Genomic DNA, 24,955 nt, shown 5'->3' on the forward strand with positions numbered 1-24,955 from the left:
TTTATTTTTTTATTTATTTCATGTTTTCTTTTTTTTGTTTTAGTTGGGTCTGGTAAGTTGACATTTTATTGGCCATCTTCTAATCACCGTGTCACTGTGACTGGAACTTCTCTTCCCCTTTCCATCCATACCCTTCCATGTCCTTCAACCAATCAGCCTCCATGTTTCACTTGTCATTGGCCTCAAAGACCGCACAGAATAAAGTCTGCAGGAAGTATGGGTAACTGTGACAAAGAGTAAAGGTAATGGGGTTGCTAACTTTATGTTTTATTAAATGATATGTGATCTGCATCCTTTTATTTTTTTCTCTCCTTACTTGAGTAATAAAATAAGTGATAGGACTATATTGTCTTGAAGTACCATTTTAATTTATATTTCATAAGGTAAACAAACAAAAATAGGTGCCCACAGAATGATTTGGGTTTTTTTAAAAATCTCAAATATGTTTATGAATTCATGTCTGTCTATCTTAGCTTTTATAACTTCCTTTAGTAATAGTCATTCAAAGTCCTTTTGATGAATAACTGCACATAGGGCTGTATGCATTCATTTTCATTTCTATGTATCAGATTCATCTCATTTTATGTAAGAAATAATTGCATGATGCTTCCAAAATTTATCGAAGTTTGCTCTGATAAACACTTGTCCTTATATTAATAGTCATTAGGTTTCTAAGTACTCTTATGATAAATACATTAGGGAAGGTACATATACCCTTTAAAAATGCTACATGACTTTTGGAGAATTTTCCATGAGGATGCTAAGTGGTATACCCCAGGGAATAATTTGATCCTAAGAGAAGCTCCCTATTTTTTAAGTTAAAGAGCTACACAAATATTCTAAAGGTATTCATACTAATACAGATAGGATGGATTGTTCCTTAATGGTGATGCAATAAGGGACTATTTGAAAAATATAGCTTTCTTGATGCTACCATATATGTAATATATATATATACATATATATGGATTAATTTTAAACATAAAAAATAAAGACAAACATATAGGATGAAAATAGAGGTGAATGTTTACAAAATTTATTATATATTATATAATCTATATTTTATTGATAGAATACCAAAAATGCTTAACCAGATTAAAGACTGTCCACAAAATGAGAAAATATATCTACAACATATATGAGAAATGGATAAAATTTTTGCCTATCAATAGTTCTTAGAATTAAAAAAGATAAGCATAGGAATACAATATTCACAACAAATAGGATATCAATGACAAGGTAATATAAAGTAAATGTTTAATCTCACAAATATAAACAGGCTAATTAGTAGGCAATTCTATTCTCAGTTTAGCAAAGATTAATGTTCAGTGTATGGGAGGTTAGCGAGGAAAGTGCCCTGTAGGGGAGGCATCAGTTGAAATAATCTTGAATATAATTGGGAAGAATGTTAATATCACTGTTATTTTTAATAGTGAAAATTGGAAACAAACCCAATTTAAAAACAATAGCTTGGTGAAGTGATTTAAGTAATTTGTATATAGATTATTAAATAGTTATTGAAATGATATTATAGAAGAATATTTTAAAACACTTGTACAATTTGTGTGGTTGAATTATAGTTAGCTCTTCTTTTTCTCTTTGCTTGTCTAGTTTTCTAAATTTTCAACACTGACCATATATGACGTTAGTAACATGGTTATATTTTTAATTATGGCAAGTTGAAAGGTAGCCTTTGAAAAATATTCCAACATTATATCATAAACATCAAATAGATGGATGTGATGAATGGTCTTCTCAATCTAGAAAGGTAGATGATGGTCATAGATAGATTGATTGATAGAGGCATATTTAATCCATTTGAATTTTCATAGAGATATATTTATACCTAATATTTAACATACATGTAGAAAGGGGTTTTTAAAGTTATATTTCTAAGACGTATCTTGTAGCTGATGTCACTGTTGATGTTGGCTCAAGAATATGCCTGCAAAATATAGTAAATTCATTTCCAGGCAGATATCCTGTGTGGAAAGATTGCTGCAGGATAAATGTAGTTAGCATAAGGGTTTGTATCCCTTGTTCCCAAATAAGTCTTTGAGGTTGGAGGAGAGCTGGCATTTTATAAAAGAAACATGGGTTCTGGCACACGTTGTTAGACATGCTTCTGAGATTTAGAAAAGAGACCACCCGAAGTTTATATTTCTCTGAGTGGTTTGAACATTTATATTTTCCTACTCAAATTCCCCGCATATTGGAAAGTCATATTCTCCCAGTCATTTAATTAATCATTTGTTTTTCTTTTATTGAAACAAACCAAACTCTCTTCTGGATTTAGTTTATTATCCAGCCAATCCTTTCAATTTCTTGATCTGATTTCTACCTCAATTATCCCAGCCCTTAACTAAGGAATCAAATGCTCCTGTATGGATGTGTATGGAGGAAAATCCCCAAGCGATGATACACATGCCTGTTATTATACCTGGATAATGATAGTGTTTGCTCAATTCATGAGTAAACCACTCAATTACAATCAGAGTTAAAAAAAAAAATTATAAGCTAGGACTTCAGCGTTACCAAATTGAACCTAAACTTTATCTCCTAACTTTGTATTTTCTTCCCTGTAAGTTTCAGGACATTTGAAGGCATTTGACCTGATTTTTCAGGTCTCCTATAATTTTCTAGTCATATGGTATAATTTCTACTAAACCTCAATTAAAAATAAAAAGGGAGTATGGAAGAAATCACACTAATCTAAAAGTTAGGAGATCTAATTGCTTTCTTCAGTTTTGCCACCATGCAATCTGCAGCAAGTTCTGTTACATCTCTCTCTTTTTAAAAGAGGTTTATATTTCAAATGAGAGATTTACAAAATGTATATATATATATATTACAGATATTTTTATATGTGTCTTAGATGCAATTGCCTAGACAGTATTTACCAAGAGAAAAGTACCTTTTCAAATCCTCACCCTCATTAACGAAGAATTTTTTTTTTTTTTTTGTGAGCAGAGTGATAGCAATTGTGGACATAATTTGAATATAATTTTTGGTTCATATTCCCTTGAAGGTGTTATCGTAAGTGACTGATATAAATAGCTAAAAGTACTTTTAAAGAAAAGGTTTAAAATAATGGACTGGTCTTAAAAAGTGGATTGGAGGAATCCTATCCTGTATAAACTGTTAAATGCCTGGCTTGAAATGTTCACTTCAATTTGAGCTGAGACAAGAGAGGAGACTAATTAGGTGTTTCAGACAGTTGATAAGAAATGCATTTGAAAAGTGTAAACAGTAGGTAAAAAGACTTACATTCAGTGCACATTTTTCTAAGCATAAAGCATGGTCCCGAAACAAGCTTTCCCCTTCCCCCCCACCCCAGAAGTGACTCCATCAGCACACCTAATGTTTTCAGCTGCCATTGCTCTCAATGTAACTGACACAATTTTCTGACACTCTATTTACTGCTGGATGAAGTGGCCGTTTAAGTCTGTATAAATCAAACAGTTTGGACAAAGCTGGCAGTATTTATAATGTCAGGATGAGCAGATGTTTCAGATTTGCCCTCATTTCCATATATATTCAGTTCGAACATGCCCTTGCCTATGTAAATGAAGGAGGCGTTTGACTTGACTATTGCTTTAAATTCATTTCTATTCAAGTAATTGGACTGAAGATTCTAAATGGTTATAATTTTCATGGTAGCATTTCAGGAGCTTTTGAGTTAAATTAAAGTAATTTTAGGGCCTGCTTACATCAGGAGGTCCTTGTGTGTATGATTAAAGTCCATTCACCTTTAAGTAGTTCTAAATGAGAAAAGATATTTATTCATACAAATTTCAGGTATACTTTGTAAAGGGTCAAATTGCAGCTCAAGAATTCTTTTAATGTGGAGTTTAATCTTAGAAGGTCAGCTAATTAAAAAAAACCTCTTCACCAAAAAACTCTTTTCCTTTCTATAAATATGCACTTAACAACTTAGCTTCAATTAAATTAAGGATGAGAATGGGTACGTTATATCTTATAGTGCATAATGAGTTGTATAAAATAATGGCAGCACTTGGGATACCGGCAAATTGTCTCAATTAGAATAATAACTACATGGTTTTGATTCAATATAATTTGTTTCATCTCCCTTAGAACCTCCACATTTTGTTGTGAAACCTCGTGACCAGGTTGTTGCCTTGGGGCGAACTGTAACATTTCAGTGTGAAGCAACCGGAAATCCTCAACCAGCTATTTTTTGGAGAAGAGAGGGGAGTCAGGTAAGACTTTATTCTAATATTTCAGTCAGCAAAGGTGAGTGCCAGATATATAAGAAAAACCAAAACGTTATTTTGTCATGTATCTGTTACTTTAAGAGAACTGAAAAATCTCTGAATGCCCTAGAAAATTTCAACTATGAGAGAGAAGACAAAATTTCCTTCATTATTGTAAATCTAAAAGCAATTTTACCTTCCTAGTTTTGTTACATAGGGTGGTATATAGCATAGTAATCATCATATTAAATTTACCTTTATTTCCAACTAAGTCACGTTAAAAAAAACACTACACTTATTCTCAGTATAATTTAATTATCATTTCTACTATTTAGATATCTGTAATTATTTTTTTTAAAGATTCATCTATTTATTTTAGACAGAGAGAGAAAACTCACACACAAATGGGGTACAGAGGAAAGAGAGGGTCTTAAGCAGATTCTGTGCTGAGTGGAGAGCCAATTTGGAGTTCGATCTTGGGACCCTGAGATCATGACCTGAGTTGAAAGCAAGAGTCCCACACTTAAGAGTGCCACCCAGGTGTCCCTGTAATTAGATGTTAAAAGAGATTTATACACATCTAAAACAGTGATGATAATTATCAGTAGCATTTCTCTGAAAACAGCAGGAATCTCAAGTGTCTTCTTCACTTCTTTATGTATATATGTATGTATGTATATGTGTGTGTATAGATAAATATATTTCAATTATATATATCAATTTATATGTCAATTAAAGATTCATCAAACTATGTGGTAGTCTGATTAATATAGGTGTCATGTTAAATATAGTTGAATATAGTCTAATTATTTGAAAACTATCATTTGTGATTTCCATTTGTTATCAAATCCCACTCTAAACATTTTATAAACCAGATTTTTCTATATACATTGAACTATAATATAGAGATCTATGATCTTACTAACTCTAAGCTCACTATTGGGCTTCAGCTTAATAAAAAGGAAATTTTGAAATAATTCCACTTTAAAGATAGTAGGAACGTTATAATAGTTTTTAAATGTAAGTCTTTTTTTTCTCATCGGTCATTGGCTTGCCTTCCTCAACAAAAGAAGCGTTTCCCTTTACTTCTTTTTGATACCTGTAAAAAAGATTCTCATTCACTTTTAATACAGTTGTTCCTAACCTCTTTTATTTTTTGCTTAAATCAATCTGGGGCAGGTTGTTTCATGGTATCACTTCTACTGTGCTCGTATGGGTAAAATATTAGTAGTTTACTGACTGCACTCACTCATCTTTTGTAGGCAGTGCATCAAGTTCACTTTTGTTTTCACTTTGGTAGGCAAATATTAACTTGATTATGGTATGTAGACCATCATTTGAGTTATAGAATCTTTGTTGATTCTAACACGTTCCATTTGGCCTAAAAGACTAAATTTGCTAATAGAAAATTACAAGAAAAAATGAAATATTTTAGCACAGCAGAGAGAATTGGAAGTGAATTAAATAAGAAAATCTATGGGGCTCTGGGTCGCTCAGTGGTTAAGCATCTGCCTTCGGCTCAGGTGGTGATCCCAGGGTCCTGGGATCGAGTCCCACATCAGGCTCCCCTTAGGGAACCTGCTTCTCCCTCTGCCTGTGTCTCTGCCTTTCCCTCTCTCTCTCTGTCATGAATAAACAAAATCTTAAAAAAAAAAATCTATATAGTGGTAATAGTAAATCCAGAAGTTCTTAGAAGAGTAATATTTAAATGTTCATTTAATTATTAAATAAATTATTCATTAAGTTTGTTAAGCTATATCAAATTTTGAAATAATTTTGACTTAGTTTAATGGCAACTTGCTGTTTCCTAAAATTCTGTCATTGGACATACATTTATGGAATAGTAGATAAGCCTTTATAAAATTATATGTTAAGTAATTAAACTGTTCTTTTTTAAAGATTTTATTTATTTATTCATGAGAGACAGAGAGAGAGAGAGAGAGAGAGGCAGAGACACAGGCAGAGGGAGAAGCAGGCTCCATGCAGGGAGCCCAACATGGGACTCAATCCCGGGACTCCAGGATTGTGCCCTAGGCTGAAGGCGGCGCTAAACCGCCGAGCCACCCCGGCTGCCCTAATTAAACTTTTAAAAAGGAGCAAATGTATTTGGTTAGAAGAAATCTTGACTTTATTCATTTCATGAAAAACAATGACATAAATTATTATTTCCCATGAAATATACTCTTGCTCTAACAAGGGAACACATTTTGATTCCTAGTGAAAAATTTGTACCACTTAATACTATATATTGTGTTCACCTTGTATGTAAGATAACTTTCTACAGAAATAAAACTTCATTATGAACTCTTAAATTTAATATTTGATTTTCAAAATTATCTGTGATGGATATGCTCACCATCTAACAGGAGAAATAAGTTTGATAGAAGTTTGACAGTTTGATAGAGTTACTGAACTTTTATAATGGACAGACAACAGAAATTCTTGTTATGATGTCAAAATGATGCCTTTGAACTTAATTTGTCATAATGTGCTTAAATTTTAAATTTGTTTATATATTAAAAGATATAGTGTTTATAATCCTAATAGTCACATGTATGTAAAGCAAAGCTTTTGATTTTGTTTTGCTTAATATGTAAAACTTTTAACTCTGTTGGTACTATTTTTCTATATCTAGTAATGTTTAAAATTGATAATTATAAAAGTACATATCAATATTTAGAATTTATTTAAATTTTAAAATGATCCTATCCAAGGCTAGGTCATTAAACTTTGTATCTATATATGTGAATATGTGATAAAAGAGTATTTAGCTTATTTGTGTATATATGCATGTGTAGTATGTATGTATACATTTACAAGCCTATTTATAAATATATATGTATATATGCCAAATTACTAGTACCTAGTAATTAACTTATTGCTATTCTTTCCTCCCAAATACTGGGTTCTAGAATCTGCTTTTCTCATATCAGCCGCCACAGTCAACTAGCCGCTTTTCCGTCTCCCAGACTGGTGATCTCACTATTACTAATGTCCAGCGGTCTGATGTTGGTTATTATATCTGCCAGACTTTAAATGTTGCCGGAAGTATCATCACAAAAGCATATTTGGAAGTTACTGATGGTAAAGTAGAGCATTTTATTTCAAAATGTTCAAGTTTGGCTTCTGATCTAAGGAGAGTGTTAGTAACTGTGTTTATTTTCTACTGTGAATCCTTTCTGACAGCAATTTCAGTGTAAAGCTAAAAAGGATATCAATACAATAAGTCTAAAATTATTCTTATCTTGTCTGCACTATAAATTTCTAGCATCGAGTCAAATCCATAAAAGCATAGCAATTAAACAAGGAGAAGTTTATACTGAATAGCTATACATGGGAATGCTTCCATGTTTTAGAAAATAAAGTTATTTTAAAATCTGACTGCAAAAAATCCTTTTTTTTGTCACAAAATTAAGGAGATAAAATGAATTGCTGGTAAGTCCTACTCACAACTCATTATAATGAATAAGTTTCCATTAGTAGTGTGATTTTGTCCTGTTTATCAACTCCCTTAAACCGATGAATTAATGCCAAATACATTATGAAGACATGGTGATGGAAAGAATCTTCAAACCATAAGATAGAGGGAAAAAAAAAAAAGATGGTAGTGATAATTGGAGAAGAAAAGGAAGAAATATATATATAAATATATAAAAATATATGTGTGTGTATATACATATATACCTAAAATAAATATATATATAATATTCATTCTTTTTATTGCTGTTATGATATTCAATTGTATAAATAGCTCACAGTTTAATTATGTACTCTTCTACTGATGCATTGATCTGTTTAGGGCTTTTATTAACAAAGTAATTTTTTTTTTACAAAGTAAATATTTTTGTACAAATCTTTAGATGGGCCTATGCAACATCTTAGTTTGCCTTTACCCATTTTTTTTTACATTTTCTCATATATCCCAAATACAAGTTTTTATCAGATATACATTATAAATACTTAGTTTCATTCTCCTAATGATGATTTTAAGGTTTAAATAACTAATTATAATTAGGACCAATGTATCGTTTTTCTTTTGTAGTTGGTGCTTTTAATCTTCTGTCCTACCTTGAAGTCATATAGATGTTCTCTTATGTCTCTTTATAGAAGTTTTATTTTCTACACTTCTAAGATATATTTTTAGTCCATTTTAAATTGTTTTTGTGTATGGTATAAAACAAGGATCACAATACCTTTTCCTTTCTATATGGATACTAATTGTTCCAGCATCATTTATGGAAAAGACAGTATTTTCCTTACTGAATTAATCATTTTAATCATAATCAGATGAACATAAGTGTGTGGGTCTGCTGCTTTTCTCTCCATTACATTCCATTTATATATTTATGCCAGTATGTATGGTCTTCATTATTGTAGCTTTCTAGTAAGTCTTATAATAATTTTTTAAAGATTTTATTTATTTATTCATGAGACATACAGAGAGAGGCAGAGACAGGCAGAGGGAGAAGCAGGCTCCCCACTGGGAGCCTGACATGGGGCTCGATCCCAGGACTCTGGGATCACTCCCTGAGCCAAAGGCAGATGCTCAACTACCGAGCCACCCAGGTGTCCTATAGTAAGTCTTATAAATGGGTAATGTAAGTCTCCAACTTTGTTTTTCTTGTTTTGGGCTGGCTGTTAGAGGACCTCTGCATTTTCTTATACATTTGTAAATGATCATGTCAATTTTCACAAACACATACACACACACATACACACACACAGCCTCAACAAGAGCAACAAATCTGAGGTTTTAATTTTGATTTCACTTATTGAACAGTTTAGGAAGAATTAACATCTTAACAATCTTAGTCTTCTAATTTTGGGAAATGGTATATATTCCATATATATATATCTCTCTCAATTTATTTATCATTAATTCTCTCAAAAGAGAATTGTAGTTTTCGGGGTAAAGATCTTCCATATATTTTGACATACTTATACCTATGATACTTTATGATTTTTGATGTGATTGCATATATATATACATATACATATATATGAATGAGTTACATTATTGTATTGTTTGAGGCCATATGTACAATTTATTATTTGTATATTAACCCTGTATCCAGCAACTTGCTCATAAATACACTCATATATAAGAGTTTTAGGTAGACTATTTTGAAACTTTTATGAACAGAATGTCTCAACTGCCAATAAAACCAGTTTTACTTCTTCTTTCCAATTATTTATACTTTTTTATTTCTCTTACTTGTCCTGTACTGTCTGTGATCCCTAATATAATCAATAGAATTAGTGATAATGGATATATTTTTCTTGATCCTAAACTCAGAGGAAAAGTAAGTAGTATAATGTTAGGAAAGATTTTAAAGATAGTATTTTGAAATTTAAAAAAAAAATTCTGGAGGAAATGTTTAATACATTAATCTGATTTTTTAAATTGTTTTCAGGATAAAGTTTATATTCCTTAATATGCTATATAATTTATGATCTGATATCTGCAGGCTCAGCTCTGAATTCTGTATTTGTTTACATGCCCTCATTTTATCATGTTTGCTATGCTCTTCTTTATCTGAAGACTTGCACATGCTGTTTCTACTGATTGAAATTTCACTTACTTGAAGAGACATTCCCTAACTCCTTAAATATGAGCATTCTCCTCCCTGCCATCTATACAAAGATTAAATCCTATACTTTTCTGTGTTCTCTATTTTCTTGTATTGATTAGACGTAAAGTTCCATGAGAGTTGGGCTCATGTCTGTCCAATGAATATATACTCAGTATCATACTACCAAAGTCTGACACATGGTACATACTCAACAGATAATTTTTGAATGAATGATAAAACATGGATGGAATGAACAACTAACTCTTGGTTAAGTCAGAATTCAAAATTATGACTGTCTCATTCGAAAGCTCCAACTCTTACTTCTGTCTGTGATTTGTATTATATATTACTGGCTCCAATTAGTTAGAATGACCTAAAATGTTTTTATAATTTCATACTCATATTAAAGCTATTAAACGATGGTTGTGAAGACCATGTAATGAATTTAATAATGATTGATATAATCAATATATAGAAGTGAAGCACAGAATTGCCCCAAAATTTATAATTGCAACTTTTTAAAACAACTTTATATATATAAACAACTTGTATATACAGGTGTACGTGAGAAATGGCCAAAGAAAACTATGGTAAGGGACACCTGAGTGGCTCAGCGGTTGAGCGTCTGCCTTCAGCTCAGGTCGTGATCCCGGGGTCCTGGGATCGAGTCCCACGTCAGGCTTCCTGCATGGAGCCTGCTTCTCTCTCTGCCTGTGTCTCTGCCTCTCTCTGTGTGTCTCTATGAATAAATAAATAAAATCTAAAAAAAAATAAAAAAGAAGAAAACTGGTAAAATATTTTCAAGGATTTCTTATTATTCTAATTAATAATTGAAAGCATAACTTCCTACATGCCATCTGATACTACATTATCATAATTACTGTATTTGTGAGACTAGATCAAGGGTAACACAAAACAAAAATCTAACATTAAATATCCTAATTCATTTTACAATCTCTGGGGAGATTTAAGATGGTTTTGTGTTTGTTGCAGTGGTAACTTTAGTTTTGTTTTCTTTATTTTGGAATTCATTGATACTGTACATGCAACAAGTATGTCCTAATTCTTCACAGGTAAATTTATTATTACTGTGAATACTGGCAACATCAGGTTTTGCACATTATCAAGTCAAGTCAAGAGGATAGCTAGTAAACAGAATGCTCTAAAATAAAATATAAGATCCAGCTAGTAAACTGGATGCTCTTTGACTTTAGCTTCTTGACCTTTTTTTATTGTTTGCAAACAGAAAAGACAAAGACAGAATAAAACACGAGGCACAGAATATGGTGGAGTAGCAGCTGTCTTTGAAATGTTGTATTTTGTAGCCGTGGCCCACCCCAAATAGCATTTGACTCAGGAACATAGAAATTTATATCACCTAATTAGATGAAAGTGTTTCTTTTCTTTTTTACTAGAATGTAAGGAAATTAGTGATTACCAAATGCAATATACAATTTAAAATCACTAGCATTCATTCATCTTTCAAAAGTTATTGATATACAATGAGATGAGTGTTAGCTTTTACTCAGAAAAGAGAGACTTGACACTTGCCAACTATTTGATTTGGACAGGTGGCTTGAACTTTCCCTCACTAACTCATAAGTTTGTCAAGTATGTTTGTGAACTGATAGCAATTGTAATATATTTATATTATATATATATTATATAACATAATATAACTGATATTTGTTGGTATATATGTATGAACTTTTCATACTTAAACTAGTCAATGTGTGCATGTTATTTTGGGTTTTTTTCACTTAAATTATTTTATAAATGTATTTATATGTATTAATGTCACCTTCATGATCATTGCTTTTGAGGTAACAAAATATTATTTCTGAGGATATACTCTCTTTTTTAGGATCTTAATATATATCATGAATGTGAGGAAGAGATAGGGAATTTTCATAAACTCTGCTGTAATGGAGTTATACCACCTGTGGCACTGCTTATACCAGCACTGCTACCACTACTATTGCCACTATACTGATACCCATGAATAGTTACAGTTATTCAGTGCTTCCTTTGTGCCAGGCAATAATGCTAAGACCTTTCCACAAATCAACAACTTTAAATTCGACAAGATCTTATATTTTATCAGTATTTTATTCTAACCTGTGACAACAACAAAATGTTTCATTTTTTCTAACTAAAAATGTGAAAGTGCTTTAATGAACTCCTTCAGCTCTGGCTTACCAACCAGTTTTTTATAGAAAAGGGTCAGTGGCAATATCACAATTCATACATATGTCTAGCTTTTTGCAATTAACAAAACACATATATATATATGTTATATATGGCAGGGAGCCCGATGTAGGGCTCAATCCCGGGACTCCAGGATCATGGGCCAAAGGCAAGTGCTAAACCGCTGAGCCACCCAGGGATCCTCTATTATTCCATTTAAATCTTCATAGCAATCCCATCCCCTGAGCTGGCTAGAACATTATCTTCCAATTAGAGATTTAAAAAAAAAAAAAAGAAGAAGTGAGGCTTAGAGAATTTAGGAAAGCAACCCAAAGACACATGACTGATGGAGCCAGTAATCAACCCTACTCTTCTTCTCTTGCCTTATTTTTGTAAACTACCCAGTGTAAACCAGGGAGAAATAAATGACAGAGAAATAGCATCATTAAACTGGGTTGGGATAGGATGCAGAGGTGTGAATGATGTTGACTGTGATGTGAACAGCAAAAACCTGTTAAGATTTAGAAAACTGAGGGATCCCTGGGTGGCGCAATGGTTTGGCGCCTGCCTTTGGCCCAGGGCGCGATCCTGGAGACCCGGGATCGAATCCCACGTCGGGCTCCCGGTGCATGGAGCCTGCTTCTCCCTCTGCCTGTGTCTCTGCCTCTCTCTCTCTCTGTGACTATCATACATAAATAAATAAAAATTAAAAAAAAAAAAAAGATTTAGAAAACTGAGTAAATCCCCAGATATTGGATTGTCTCTAAATATATAACAAGATTACCAAATGTAAGCCACTCCGTTACTGGATTTAATTATAATGTTATAAAGAAACACTGTTACTAATTTAATTAATGTCTAGAAATAAATACTCATTCATTCTTATGATCAAGGGAACACAAGTGATAGAATCTTCTAAGACCCCAAAGCAATAAAACACTTTCATTATTTTTTTTCATACTTATCAGGAGGGGTTTCTATTTTGATTTTAGCTAATCTTAACAGCAAATGTAGAAAAGATGAAACAATTCTAAGCAAAGGAATTATTCACTTACATTTTTCATCCACAGAATATCTGAAACACTCCTGCCAGCTCACAAACTCCAGCTTTCTAATACGCCTCCAACAGAATTAGCAAATTTCATACCAGTAGAGAATCAGAAGGGTGCAGTGAAAACGCACTTGCAGATTTTACTCTCTTGCTTTCTTGTTTTTGCTTAAGCAGAATGCACAAAATTAAGAATTATTGCATGGTAGATGAGGAACAAATTGAAGTGTGGCTCCAGCTTGTGAAAATCTTTGGTGCATAAAACTTTGAACGTGACACATCTAGCTTTGCAAATATTTGCACCCAGAATTTACTCTGGCAACCAGTTTCTTTTAATCAGGCAACTTCTTAAAATTGTCTTTTATATATTTGTAACTTAAATTTTTTTTAACTAGGGGATCCCTGGGTGGCTCAGCGTTTTAGTGCCTGCCTTCGGTCCAGGGCATGATCCCAGAGTCCCGGGATCAAATCCTGCATCAGGCTCCCTGCATGGAGCCTGATTCTCCCTCTGCCTGTGTCTCTGCCTCTCTCTCTCTCTCTCTATCTCTCTATCTCTCTCTCTGTCTCTCATGAATAAATAAATAAAATCTTTTAAAAAATCTTTTTTAACTAACACTCAGAATTTTAAAGCTTGCTCATGAAAAAAAAAATTTCTTAAACATAATTTTTAATCGTAACTCATTTTTAAAAAAGCATAACTTCTGTGGAGTTTCACCTAAATTGACAAGATCAGGGATGAGAATTGAGACCATCTCTCTAATCTAATGCAAGTTGTTTTCATTATACTTATACAGTTGTTTTTGACTTTTCCCTAAATAATGGCTTTCTTATCTGAGATAAAATTTTTAGGTTTTGGATCTTTCATATAATAAGAGCAATTTTAATTTATATATTATAAAAATGCCTTCCATTGTTTCCTTCCATAATACATTAAAACTACTAAGATAATAGAATTAGTGAAAATGTTTTCTGATCCCTGGAATTCCAACATGGAATTATATTTTCTAGGTTAGGACATTAGCTTGAGTTATATTTTTGGATTAGCTTACAACACAATGTAGGTGAGCAGTTTTCCAGTTTTTCCTAAATTTATTAGGATTGGGAAACTTACCCACGTAATCTGCTAATAGAATTCCAAGATAGAAAGATCTCAATCCTATTGACTTGTAAATTCTACAAGTCCAAAGCACCTTTGAATACAAAATTGTCAGACATGCTGGTATGATATCACATTTTTTTTCTTTTGGACACAAAGCAGTTATCAGATATAAAGTTGGCTTTAGTTCATTTATGAAAATTTGTCTCATCAGTTTCTTTGGGGGGGGGGTTGTGTTTTTTATTTTTACATTATTTTCTAAGGTTTCAAAAGTACAGCATTCCACTTCTCACCACTATCCATCTACTTCACCATTCACAATTCTTATTTCTTCCCCAGACTGTTAAGTGAAATGGGACCCTTGACAGTGCAGCCAGCTCAGTCAGGGCTTGGTCATTTGAAAGGAGTACATGGTATCTCATTTTAATATCCTGAATCAGAGCATCATATAAACATATTCTGAATAATGCATGTCTCCTACCTTAATTACTTGTTAATTAGTTTGTTTCAAAGCCTAGAGCAAGTGCTGTTGCTGGGATGATTAGAAAATTGCTTCCAGTTGTAGAAATCTATTTCCTGTTTTTCCTTTTGGCAGTGATTGCAGACCGGCCTCCCCCAGTCATTCGACAAGGTCCTGTGAATCAGACTGTAGCAGTGGATGGTACTTTAGTGCTCAGCTGTGTGGCCACAGGCAGTCCAATGCCCACGATTCTCTGGAGAAAGGATGGAGTCCTTGTTTCAACCCAAGATTCTAGAATCAAACAGCTGGAGACGGGAGTGCTGCAGATCCGATACGCTAAGGTAACTTGAAATGACGCCCTGGCTTCCCCGTTTTGTTCCACTTTGGTTTTGCTTCCAGCAACGAGTGCTGGAGTCTCAAATTTTAGAGTCAGTGAAATGCTACCTAACAATATTGATATATTTTTAATTGATGCTTTATTCTTTCAGACATTCCACTGTGTATATTTAAGATGGTTTGACTCATAACTTAGCTCATAGCAAGTAATTTAAGATTTTATATGGAGGAGAAAAAAAAAAAACAGATTTTTGAGACCGACTGAGGAAAGTAGATGGTGATTTGTGGGAGAAAAACATCCTTGCAGGTTGCGGTATGATGCACTCATTCCATAAAGCATTTTTCAAAGAGATTTTTCCAGTACCATGTTATCTACAGTGCTCTTGAACAGTTCTTCTGTTGTGAATATTTCATTCAACATTTTGCAACTACAGAATGCCATCATGCAAACAAAAACCCTAGAGCAAGCAATGTACACACTGAGTGTACTTTGAAATCAGAATGTTAAACGATGAAAAGCTCACAAGTTTGTGAGAACCAGTTTAGGGATTTACCTTCCCAGGGCAGCACATCCCATACCTGTTCTTTCAACACTGTGTTGTTTTGTTTTGATTTTTCCTTTTCTTTTAGGTCAAGATCAGACAAGCTCACAAGACATATGAAAGAATAGGTTTGACAGCAATAAATATAAATTTCAATCGCTTTATTGCCTATTGTGGGTGGCTTCTTAGGAGTTTTGGATCAGCATAACAGTTCATCCTACATGCCATGAAAGTTAATATGTTGTAGTTCTTTGTGACGATGATTGCAATTTTGTTATTACAGTTGCCAGAGTGAGATGGCAACATTCTTGCTTTATAGAACGTTACTTGAAGATAGAGTTGTTACCTTAGGCAGAGGTATACGGGTTCATTATGCTGGTGATGATTTTAAAGCTGAACATGTGACCCCTGTTTGTTTTCTGGCATTCAGTCTTTACAAGGGAGAGAGCGCATTCATTCCAGCTGAGGTTTGACTAAATAAACAGGTTAAAAAAATAATAAAATGGGGGGGGGGGGGGCGGGGAGAGTGAATACTTTGAGAAGAAATCATTTTGTGTTTATCCTTTGTAATATCCGTTTATCTCAGAATCCATATGCATGAAACTCTGATAAAATATGAAATAGCAAGAATTGCCATTGGCTGAATTTTATCAGTTTTATGATGTGACATCAAATATGAAGATATAATTTAGTAATAATAATTAACCCTTGAATTTGAATACCTCATTTTTTATTGTCCCTGACACTGAAAATTGTGCTATGGTGAAGCAGTTAAATACTATATTTTTATTACACAATTAAAATAACCATATAAAATCATTTTTTCCTGTATTCATGCAATATTTTCCTTCATAGTCAATAAAAACATATTCAATTAAAAGGAGGTTTCTGGTTATTGGGTTTTAATGCAGTTATTCATATTCATGGGACATATATGAAACTGTAATTGCTTTTCCATCCCATTGAGCTCTTGATTGTTCCAAATATTTATTTTCCGTCTGTCTTCTCAGCTGGGTGACACAGGTCGGTACACCTGCATTGCATCAACCCCCAGTGGTGAAGCAACATGGAGTGCTTACATTGAAGTCCAAGGTAAATCCAATAGCATTTTTAACTTAAAAGTTTAATGTGCGGTTGTTTACTTACTGGTAAATGTATGGCGTACATGTCCTGGTGCCAGAGTAGGCATATGTGTAATCTACCTTTATGTGCTTATCTGTATACATGTAAACATCTTTCCTCTTTTTCCTCTGTATTAGAATTTGGAGTTCCAGTTCAGCCTCCACGACCCACCGACCCAAATTTAATCCCTAGTGCCCCCTCAAAACCTGAAGTTACAGATGTCAGCAGAAATACAGTAACATTGTCATGGCAACCAAATTTGAATTCAGGTGCAACTCCAACATCTTATATTATAGAAGCCTTCAGGTAGAGTAAAGATGATGTTTCCTAGATGGTCTTTTTTTTTAACCATTAAATATTCATGTTCTAACTTATGTATCTTTCCTTAGCCATGCATCTGGTAGCAGCTGGCAGACCGTAGCAGAGAATGTGAAAACAGAAACATTTGCCATTAAAGGACTCAAACCTAATGCAATTTACCTTTTCCTTGTGAGGGCAGCAAATGCCTATGGAATTAGTGATCCAAGCCAGATATCAGATCCAGTGAAAACACAAGGTAAATACTGATTTACTCAACCTTGTGACACCTATTTATTCTTAAATGTTATAATTTTACAAGTCAATAATTTGTACTGCATGCATGCTATGATTGTATATGTGATGCAGATCTGTTCTTCGAGTTGCTCGATTAATTTTTAATACACAAACACAATGCCTGCAAACTTTATTGTTTTCTGCACTAAGTACTCCAAGATAAGATTAATAATGAAGAGCAATGTTTCTCATTTTATAAGATTACAATCCAATCACACAAAATATTAGGCATTTTTTATGTGAAAGAAACAGCTAAAAGGAAAAATGAATATGTGGAAGCTAATGAATATGTGGAGCAAATTAGAAATTAGTTCACTTGGGCCACATTCTGGATATACTGCTTTTTATTGTCTTTTTGTGAATAAAAATTATATTTAGCTTTCAACAGATTACCTCCTATCCACCACCATGTCCCACCTAATATTTTAAAGCTTCAGGGAAGCCTGGGTAGCTCAGCAGTTGAGCACCTGCCTATGGCCCAGGGCATGATCCTGGGATCCATGGGATCGAGTCCAATATCGGGCTCCCTGCATAGAGCCTGCTTCTCCCTCTGCCTGTGTCTCTACCGCTCTTTCTTTCTGTCTCTCATGAATGAATGAATGATTGAATAAATAAATAAATAAATAAATAAATAAATAAATAAATAAATAAAATATTTTAAAGTTTCAATAGCAGTAAAATTTACAATTTGAATAAAACAGTGATTTGAATCAATCTTTACTTGTTTTGAACTTATTGCCATTGTAATATATGCTTGTTCTTATAGTAATAAAGAAATATAATTCTAGATGGCAGTGAGAGAACTATATAATAATTTTCTCACATTCAGAGGGATCATAATAGCTCAATCTTGAGTTTACCATTCCAAAGCAAAAAAAAAAAAAAAGTAACTTAGTTATAGTGATAGAAACAAGTTCCACACACAAGGATTGAAACTTCAACTATTTATATACTGGTTTGGGAGAGGGTATGCCAGCCATTTTGCTTGTTTTATCTTCTCTAATGAGTGTTTAAAGAATCTTTTTGGAAGGACCTTTTGCTTCAGAATTCACAGAGAAAGCAAACTGAGTTGTAGAACATGCCCATGTTTGTCTCTTGTTGTGTGAATTCAACACACCCAAATGCCTATATTTGCTATCATGAGTCACCTCATCAGGAACGTTAATATTCTTGGAGCCTGCCTTAACGCAGTTTGAGGTTTTCAATATTAGATATGCATTTGTAAAGAATGCAGACACAATGACAGCTGTAAAGTGAATTTAAATTTTTGTCCCGAGGACAGTGGTCACTACCTAGGAGACTCCACAGTGTGATTGCCTGCTGCTTTTCTGTTACATATGCCTATGAATGCTTTTGTAATCTATAACCTCATTTGTGAATGAGGAGGTAGTTAACATTTAATCTGAAAATTAATTCAGGTCTTTTTACATTTTCACTGACTTACCTTTATACATGAATAGCTAGTTGAACAACCCAAGTGAAATAAACTCATGTCAATTGGAAGACTGGAAATATGGTGAAATAGGCATGCAATTTTGAAATCAAAGGATTTTTAATCTCACCTCCTGAACCTACTAGCTGTATAGCTCTGAGCAAGTTAGTTTGTCCTGAGCTTCAGTTTCCTCACTTATAAAATGGGGCTGAAAATATGTACTCCACAGGTTTGGACGAGTATTAATTAATTTATGACTATACAAGACACAGATTTGTTTTATGCCATGAGAAATTGTTATTGGACTTATATTTCTTTCACTGTCTGGACTAAAAAGAAAGGAAGTTGATAAACTTTGCAGATATAAAACTGAGAAAGACAGGATGAGGAATGAGACCATCAGAATTAAATATATCAGTAGACGGAAATGATGAGTCAGCACTAACAAGATTAAAATTAATGGAGCAAATTCAAACATGTGCTGCTTAAACTTAAGTTTTGAAAATTAGCTGTAGAAGCATAGAAAGGATACCAAGCTTAAAGGGGAATGCATGTGTGTGTGCATCAGGGTGGTGGGGTTAGACAGATTTCAGTATTTGAAGTCAATTAAAACACCTATTTTACCCAACTGAGTGATGAAATTGCTAAAAGAACAAATGTATTCTTAGCTGGCATTAGCAGAAGTGTGTCTGGATCAAGCAAAGCATCTCTTCCCTTTACTCTGAACTGGTCAAATTGTGAATGGGATAATGTATTCTTTTTTTGAGCACGACATTTTCAGGTAGACTTTTTTTTTTTTTAAGATTTTTATTTATTTATTCAAGAGAGACCATAGAGAGAGGAGGAAACACGGACAGAGGGAGAAGCAGGGTCCCCGTGGGAAGCCTGATGCAGATTTGCTCCAAAGATCCCGGGATCACCACCTGAGCCACAGGCAGTCAACCATTGAGTTGAGTCAACCATTGACTCAACCTCAGGCAGATTTTTAAGAGGAGGGCAATGAGGATAGTTGGTGAGGCTGCATTGAAGGCTCAAAATCACATCATTGGAAAAGAAATTCAGGGATCTTGGTGTGTTTTACCCCCAAGATAATAGAATTAGAGTAGACATGATATTTTTTTTTTCTTAACATTTTAAGAAACCATGATGTAAAAAGGATATGCTTAATTTTAACTCTGGCAACAAAACAGGACCAAAGAGAAGTAACATTGAGGAAGATTTCATTGTCTAGTTCTTGGATGGCTTTTGAGATCCTGTGAAGCTCAGCTGAGTTAATCCTCGTTGTAGCAGGAACTTGGGGATAAAACCTGGAAAAAAGAACAAAACATTTTTGTAGTGAGGATAAGGAGAAGAGCCAGGGGTAGAAGGTGCTCAGGGAAGGCTTGCTGGAAATTGATTCCTAAGAGAGCAGCCATAATTTCTATAACCATCTCTGTAACATGGCTGCAAAAAAAACAGTCTTCCCCCAGTAGAGATTGCTGTGAAAGAGTTATCAGAGTTTAAGGTGCAAGGCACAGCTTCCAGTTGAGAACTCAGGTAGAGGTCACAGTTGGAGTTAGAGCCTTGCCACAGGGTCATTGAGATGTGTGATAAGGCAAGGAAGATGACGTGAGTCATGGGCAAGTAGGGAAGGTGTTGGCCCTTGCTGGGATGGTGGGGTTATTGCCACTGTAACTACTGTGTTTCCTCCACGTGTCCTACTTGCAGAGCATTCTGAGCCCTATCTTTGAAGAATATGCACATAGACACAGAATGCACAGCATATGTATGACATGATACTGAGAACTCAGTCATTGTAAATAATGAAGTGAGGCCTGGATAGTCTCTCTTCAGAGACTTGTGTATAGGGAATGCCAATACTGGAGAAGCAGCCAGATAGAATTACAATCTAAAATTTCCTTGAGTTTAATTCTGAATGTTTGGAAGGACCTTTTACATTATAATACATTTTTTTTCTAAGAGGAGGAAGAGTACAAGAGCAATAAAAGGACCAATTCATAAACTTTTCAGTGTTATTAGATATTACTTTTCATCCTTCTCTCTGATGCGATATTTACTGAATATTCTAGGCTGCTGTTGGCAAAATAGTTACACTAGGCAAGGGAGTTTCCTAGTGTTCAGGAAGGGACTGACTGACAAGTTTATCTCAAACCAGAGAAATGAGAGATTATGCTGAAAATCTTAGTAGCTACCTTTTAAAAAAATGGTTATTTACATGCTTGGTGATACTTTCTAAAAGGCAGAAGATTCTGAGGATAGAAGCTTACATATGAGAGGACATATTTAGAAGCTGACATGATTTGTGTGCTTTTCATACAGTAATTCCCTTTCACTCAACCAATGTTTATTAAGCACATTGTACATGTGTGGCACAGTGTTAGGTGTTCTGGGTTCGCCAAGATTAATCCAATATCTGCTTTTAAGAGAAGGACTTTATGTGACTTGCAAAATGCAGTTCTCACAGCAACCCTCAGAAATATCTGCCATTGATATTGCCATTTGACAGATTAGAAAACAAAAATAGCAAAGTTAAGAAATCTTTCCAACGTTTCATGGCTGACAAGTTGCTGAGTTGGGGTGCAAACTCAAGTCTGTCTTATTGCAAGGACGTCACTCCTCTCCCAGAGATAGATGGTAGCTGGTATCATATAGGTATGATAGGACCAATAGGAACTAGTAGGGAAGGGAGGACACTTGATGAGAGGGTCACAGGCAAGTGCTTTCTCTCTTCTAGGCAGTGGTAATAGGTTGCTTGAGAGCCAGTGTTAGCCAAAGGTGTGTGGAAGGGATGACAAAGTATGAGAAGCCAAAATTATCTCAGTTTTTGTCATTTTGTTTATTTATAGGCTTAATTGATGGGCACATTATAGGTACAATCGAGGGTGTTGTATCTAAGAGTCTTCAATAGCACTTTGATCTACTATTCACCTACCTTCCATAGAGTCCATCAAACCTTGACAACCTGATTTTTTGGTTTATTTGTTCCAAGGTCTTTATTTACCTTCTAGTTAGTTAACTTATAGTGTAATATTGGACAACCTCATTTTTAATATACATATTTCTTGCTTAGAATATCTTTAAAGATACTTAGTCATTCAGAAAACTAAAATTCTCATTTCTGCTGTTGATGGGATGGTAAATAATCTAGAGTACATATGCCAACATATAATACTCTGAGAAAGAGAATTCTGGCCACAAAAATCTCTTTATTTTCTTCCCTGCTTCACCCTGTGTTCCCTTTTATTATTATTATTTTTTAAGATTTTATTTATTCATTTGAAAGAGAGGAGCAGAGGGAGAGGGACAAGCAGACTCTGTGCTGAGTGTGGAGCTGGACAGGGGGCTTGATCCCGTGATCCTGAGATCACGATCTTAGTTGAAATTAAGAATCAGAGGCTTAACCAACTGAGCCACCCAGGAACCTCCACCCCTTTATTATTGTAAGCAAAGCAAAATATCTGTATTTAGAAAACCACCTTAGAAATTGGCAATTTTTATTGAGTACAGACTTTAGAACTTTGACAAAACCTCCCCTTATTGGGGAAAAAATGTGCAACATAAATGAATACTAGTACTAGTAGTATTCTAATTCTTACTTTGTTCTTGGTCTCCTTTCTTAAATTTTGGTGTTCTTGAGATGAAGAACTTTTTATTTAACATTTTTTACAGTGATATAATAAGCGAACTAAAGAACAAATCATTAAATAGATGGTTAAGGGCTCCTTTTTCATCAGATCTATTCTATTCTATTCTATTCTATTCTATTCTATTCCATTCCATTCCATTCCATTCCATTCCATTCCATCTATTCTGCTGGTGGCTTCTGGATCCCTTACCTAGCTACTACTAACTTACCATAGACCTTATTTTGGAAGATATCCACATTCATCTTATATAAGATGTAAGGTATCTAATTTCTTTTTTTGTTTGCTTTTCACTTATTATATGTTTCCATTCTGTTCATTACTCATCCACCCTTTTGAAATTTCTGGTTCTTTTCTTTCTTGAATAGGATCACTGTTGAATTTTATAACTTACTCAGAGGGGGGAATTACAATAGGCTCCTCATCCTTGGCGGGAAAGCAATCATTCATGGTAGGAAGCACCTTCAGAAGCTGCTTTTGCCATTGTTAACTTTTGCTTTCTGCTCTTTCGTGCTTTCTCCATGCTCTCTGCTCACTTGGGTGTTTTCTATGTCCCCATCTTCCCTATGCTAATAAAAAAGTTACGTTGTTCCCATTTTACTCTGTATCACAGGCTGGCTTCACAGTTGGAATGGTTCTTTTCTGAGAGTTGCTATGAATGCAAGGATTGGTGCAGCATGCTTTCATTCAAGTCAGTTACCTTGCACAGGATGTAACACAGTCTTCTTGGATTGTTACAGATGTTCCCCCAACAAGTCAGGGAGTAGATCACAAGCAGGTCCAGAGAGAATTGGGAAACGTCGTACTGCACCTTCACAACCCCACCATCCTCTCATCCTCTTCCATCGAAGTGCACTGGACAGTGAGTCATTATTGTTACAGTATTTGATTTCAGTTTTAATAAGCAGTTGACTTCTGGGAGATGATTATATGAAAAAAATATGGAATAGATATCTGTTCCCCACTTTTCTACCAATGGCAACTTTATGTAAGCATTGTTTATTATGGTAGCTCTGCACTGGCTTTAAACAAGAAGTTTCATGTTGTGTGCATTTTCTATTATCCCACAATAGTAAACTTTACTGTTATCAAAAGAAAGTAACATATAGTATTAATTATAAACATATGACTTGTGATAGGATCATTATCACATACATTATTTTTTAGACTTTAGAAATATTTGAATAGTATTAAATAGGTGTTTAAAATTAGAAAGTGGTAAAACACATTTTCTCATCTTTTTGATCTTGACATATCTTCAGATGTCTGTCAGAGGACTGCCATGATGCTTAAAGTTTCTGCATGAACCATAGAAATTAGTATCTAATATTATATATTAAGCTGAAAAAGTGAATGTATTACAAAAGATAGTGATTTATTTTTCGTATTCTATTTTATGTAAACTAGAAAACTATAGAGTAAAGCCAGATAGAATTTTTTTATTTTGTCACATTTAATTTTCATCATTTTTTAGTAAATCAATAAAAAGATATAAATGGTTTCATTTTTGTCATTTTAATAGGTGGACCAACAATCTCAGTATATTCAAGGATATAAAATTCTTTATCGGCCATCTGGAGGCAACCATGGTGAATCGGAGTGGTTAGTTTTTGAAGTGAGGACTCCAACCAAAAATAGTGTGGTTATCCCTGATCTCAAAAAGGGAGTCAACTATGAAATTAAGGCTCGTCCTTTTTTTAATGAATTTCAAGGAGCAGATAGTGAAATTAAATTTGCCAAAACCTTAGAAGAAGGCAAGTATAATGAAATGTGTGATTACTGTGCATGCAGTACATTTGTTAGGTTTTTATTAACCTAGTTGAAAAAATTTTAATGTTAGTAGTGATATTATTAACTGTCTTGATATTGAACATTATGTTTTGCTAATAGAATTTGTTCGATTAGAACCACTGAAAACCAAAATTATGTAATACTTGATTTGTTTTAATAGTGGCCTATATAAAAATGTACAGATGTCAACTATGTATTACTTAATGGCATATATAGGATGTATTCAGTTCTTGAGAACTGAAATTCACATGTAAAGATGAATTTGTTCTCAACTTGCTTGACTTGCATTAATTATTTTCCATTCACTTATTGAATTACTTTGAATAATAACTTATAAGTAAGGTGAGTTATGTTTTCATTTCCCAGGAGTTTCTGGGGTTAGCATTTTATGCCTATTCCTCATATCTGTGGATACCCCACAGCTCTAGAAAAATCCCACAGAATAATTGGCCACCCAATGTATTTACATAAAGATAACAAGGTTACATGTCACAAATATACTCTTTAAAAAATAACCAGAATTTTCCCTAAAATCAAATCTGTTTATGATTTTGATTACATAAGTGATGGGATATAGTTAATGTCATGGATGATTAATAAATATCTTTATACTGTGGAACATTTGTAAGGAGAACATGGGACTAGAGTTCCAGGGTAAGAGAAATAAGAAATTTTCCTGGGATGTTTTGTAGAGATAATTATATAACTTTGGTCATGGAAAATTTGCAATAACAAAAGGTTTAGCAATACTGAGGAGAAGGAAAGTTAAATCATTGAGGTCTATTCAGACTTGAATGAGATACATCTTTAAAACATATGGGTATATTTACAGAGATTTTCTGTGGTTAAAAAAATATTAACATATAGTTAATACTTGACTTTAGATGTTGTGTCTTTCAGTGATCTCTATTTTACT

General features: G+C 33.8%; 1 protein-coding gene and 1 long non-coding RNA gene across 9 annotated transcripts in view; one reads left to right on the forward strand and one right to left on the reverse strand.

The window, feature by feature from the left end:
* LOC140621459 (uncharacterized) overlaps nucleotides 1–14,845 on the reverse strand; it is a 43,987-nt gene extending 29,142 nt beyond the window's left edge. For both annotated transcript variants that reach the window (XR_012021162.1, XR_012021161.1), the window contains exons 1-2: nucleotides 14,600–14,845; nucleotides 13,030–13,190 (exon numbers count right to left, since the gene is read on the reverse strand). This is a non-coding gene — a long non-coding RNA (uncharacterized lncRNA). The remainder of the gene's footprint in view (nucleotides 1–13,029; nucleotides 13,191–14,599) is intronic.
* ROBO1 (roundabout guidance receptor 1) overlaps nucleotides 1–24,955 on the forward strand; it is a 1,129,252-nt gene that overhangs the window by 1,042,349 nt on the left and 61,948 nt on the right. For all 7 annotated transcript variants that reach the window (XM_072806522.1, XM_072806527.1, XM_072806524.1 and 4 more), the window contains 8 exons: nucleotides 4,096–4,220; nucleotides 7,127–7,298; nucleotides 14,714–14,919; nucleotides 16,467–16,548; nucleotides 16,716–16,884; nucleotides 16,968–17,134; nucleotides 22,989–23,110; nucleotides 23,771–24,002. In XM_072806522.1, the coding sequence (XP_072662623.1) occupies nucleotides 4,096–4,220; nucleotides 7,127–7,298; nucleotides 14,714–14,919; nucleotides 16,467–16,548; nucleotides 16,716–16,884; nucleotides 16,968–17,134; nucleotides 22,989–23,110; nucleotides 23,771–24,002 (1,275 nt within the window). The remainder of the gene's footprint in view (nucleotides 1–4,095; nucleotides 4,221–7,126; nucleotides 7,299–14,713; nucleotides 14,920–16,466; nucleotides 16,549–16,715; nucleotides 16,885–16,967; nucleotides 17,135–22,988; nucleotides 23,111–23,770; nucleotides 24,003–24,955) is intronic.

This window comes from Canis lupus, chromosome 30, assembly GCF_048164855.1.
Source record: "Canis lupus baileyi chromosome 30, mCanLup2.hap1, whole genome shotgun sequence".
In the NCBI taxonomy this organism is placed as follows: domain Eukaryota; kingdom Metazoa; phylum Chordata; class Mammalia; order Carnivora; family Canidae; genus Canis; species Canis lupus.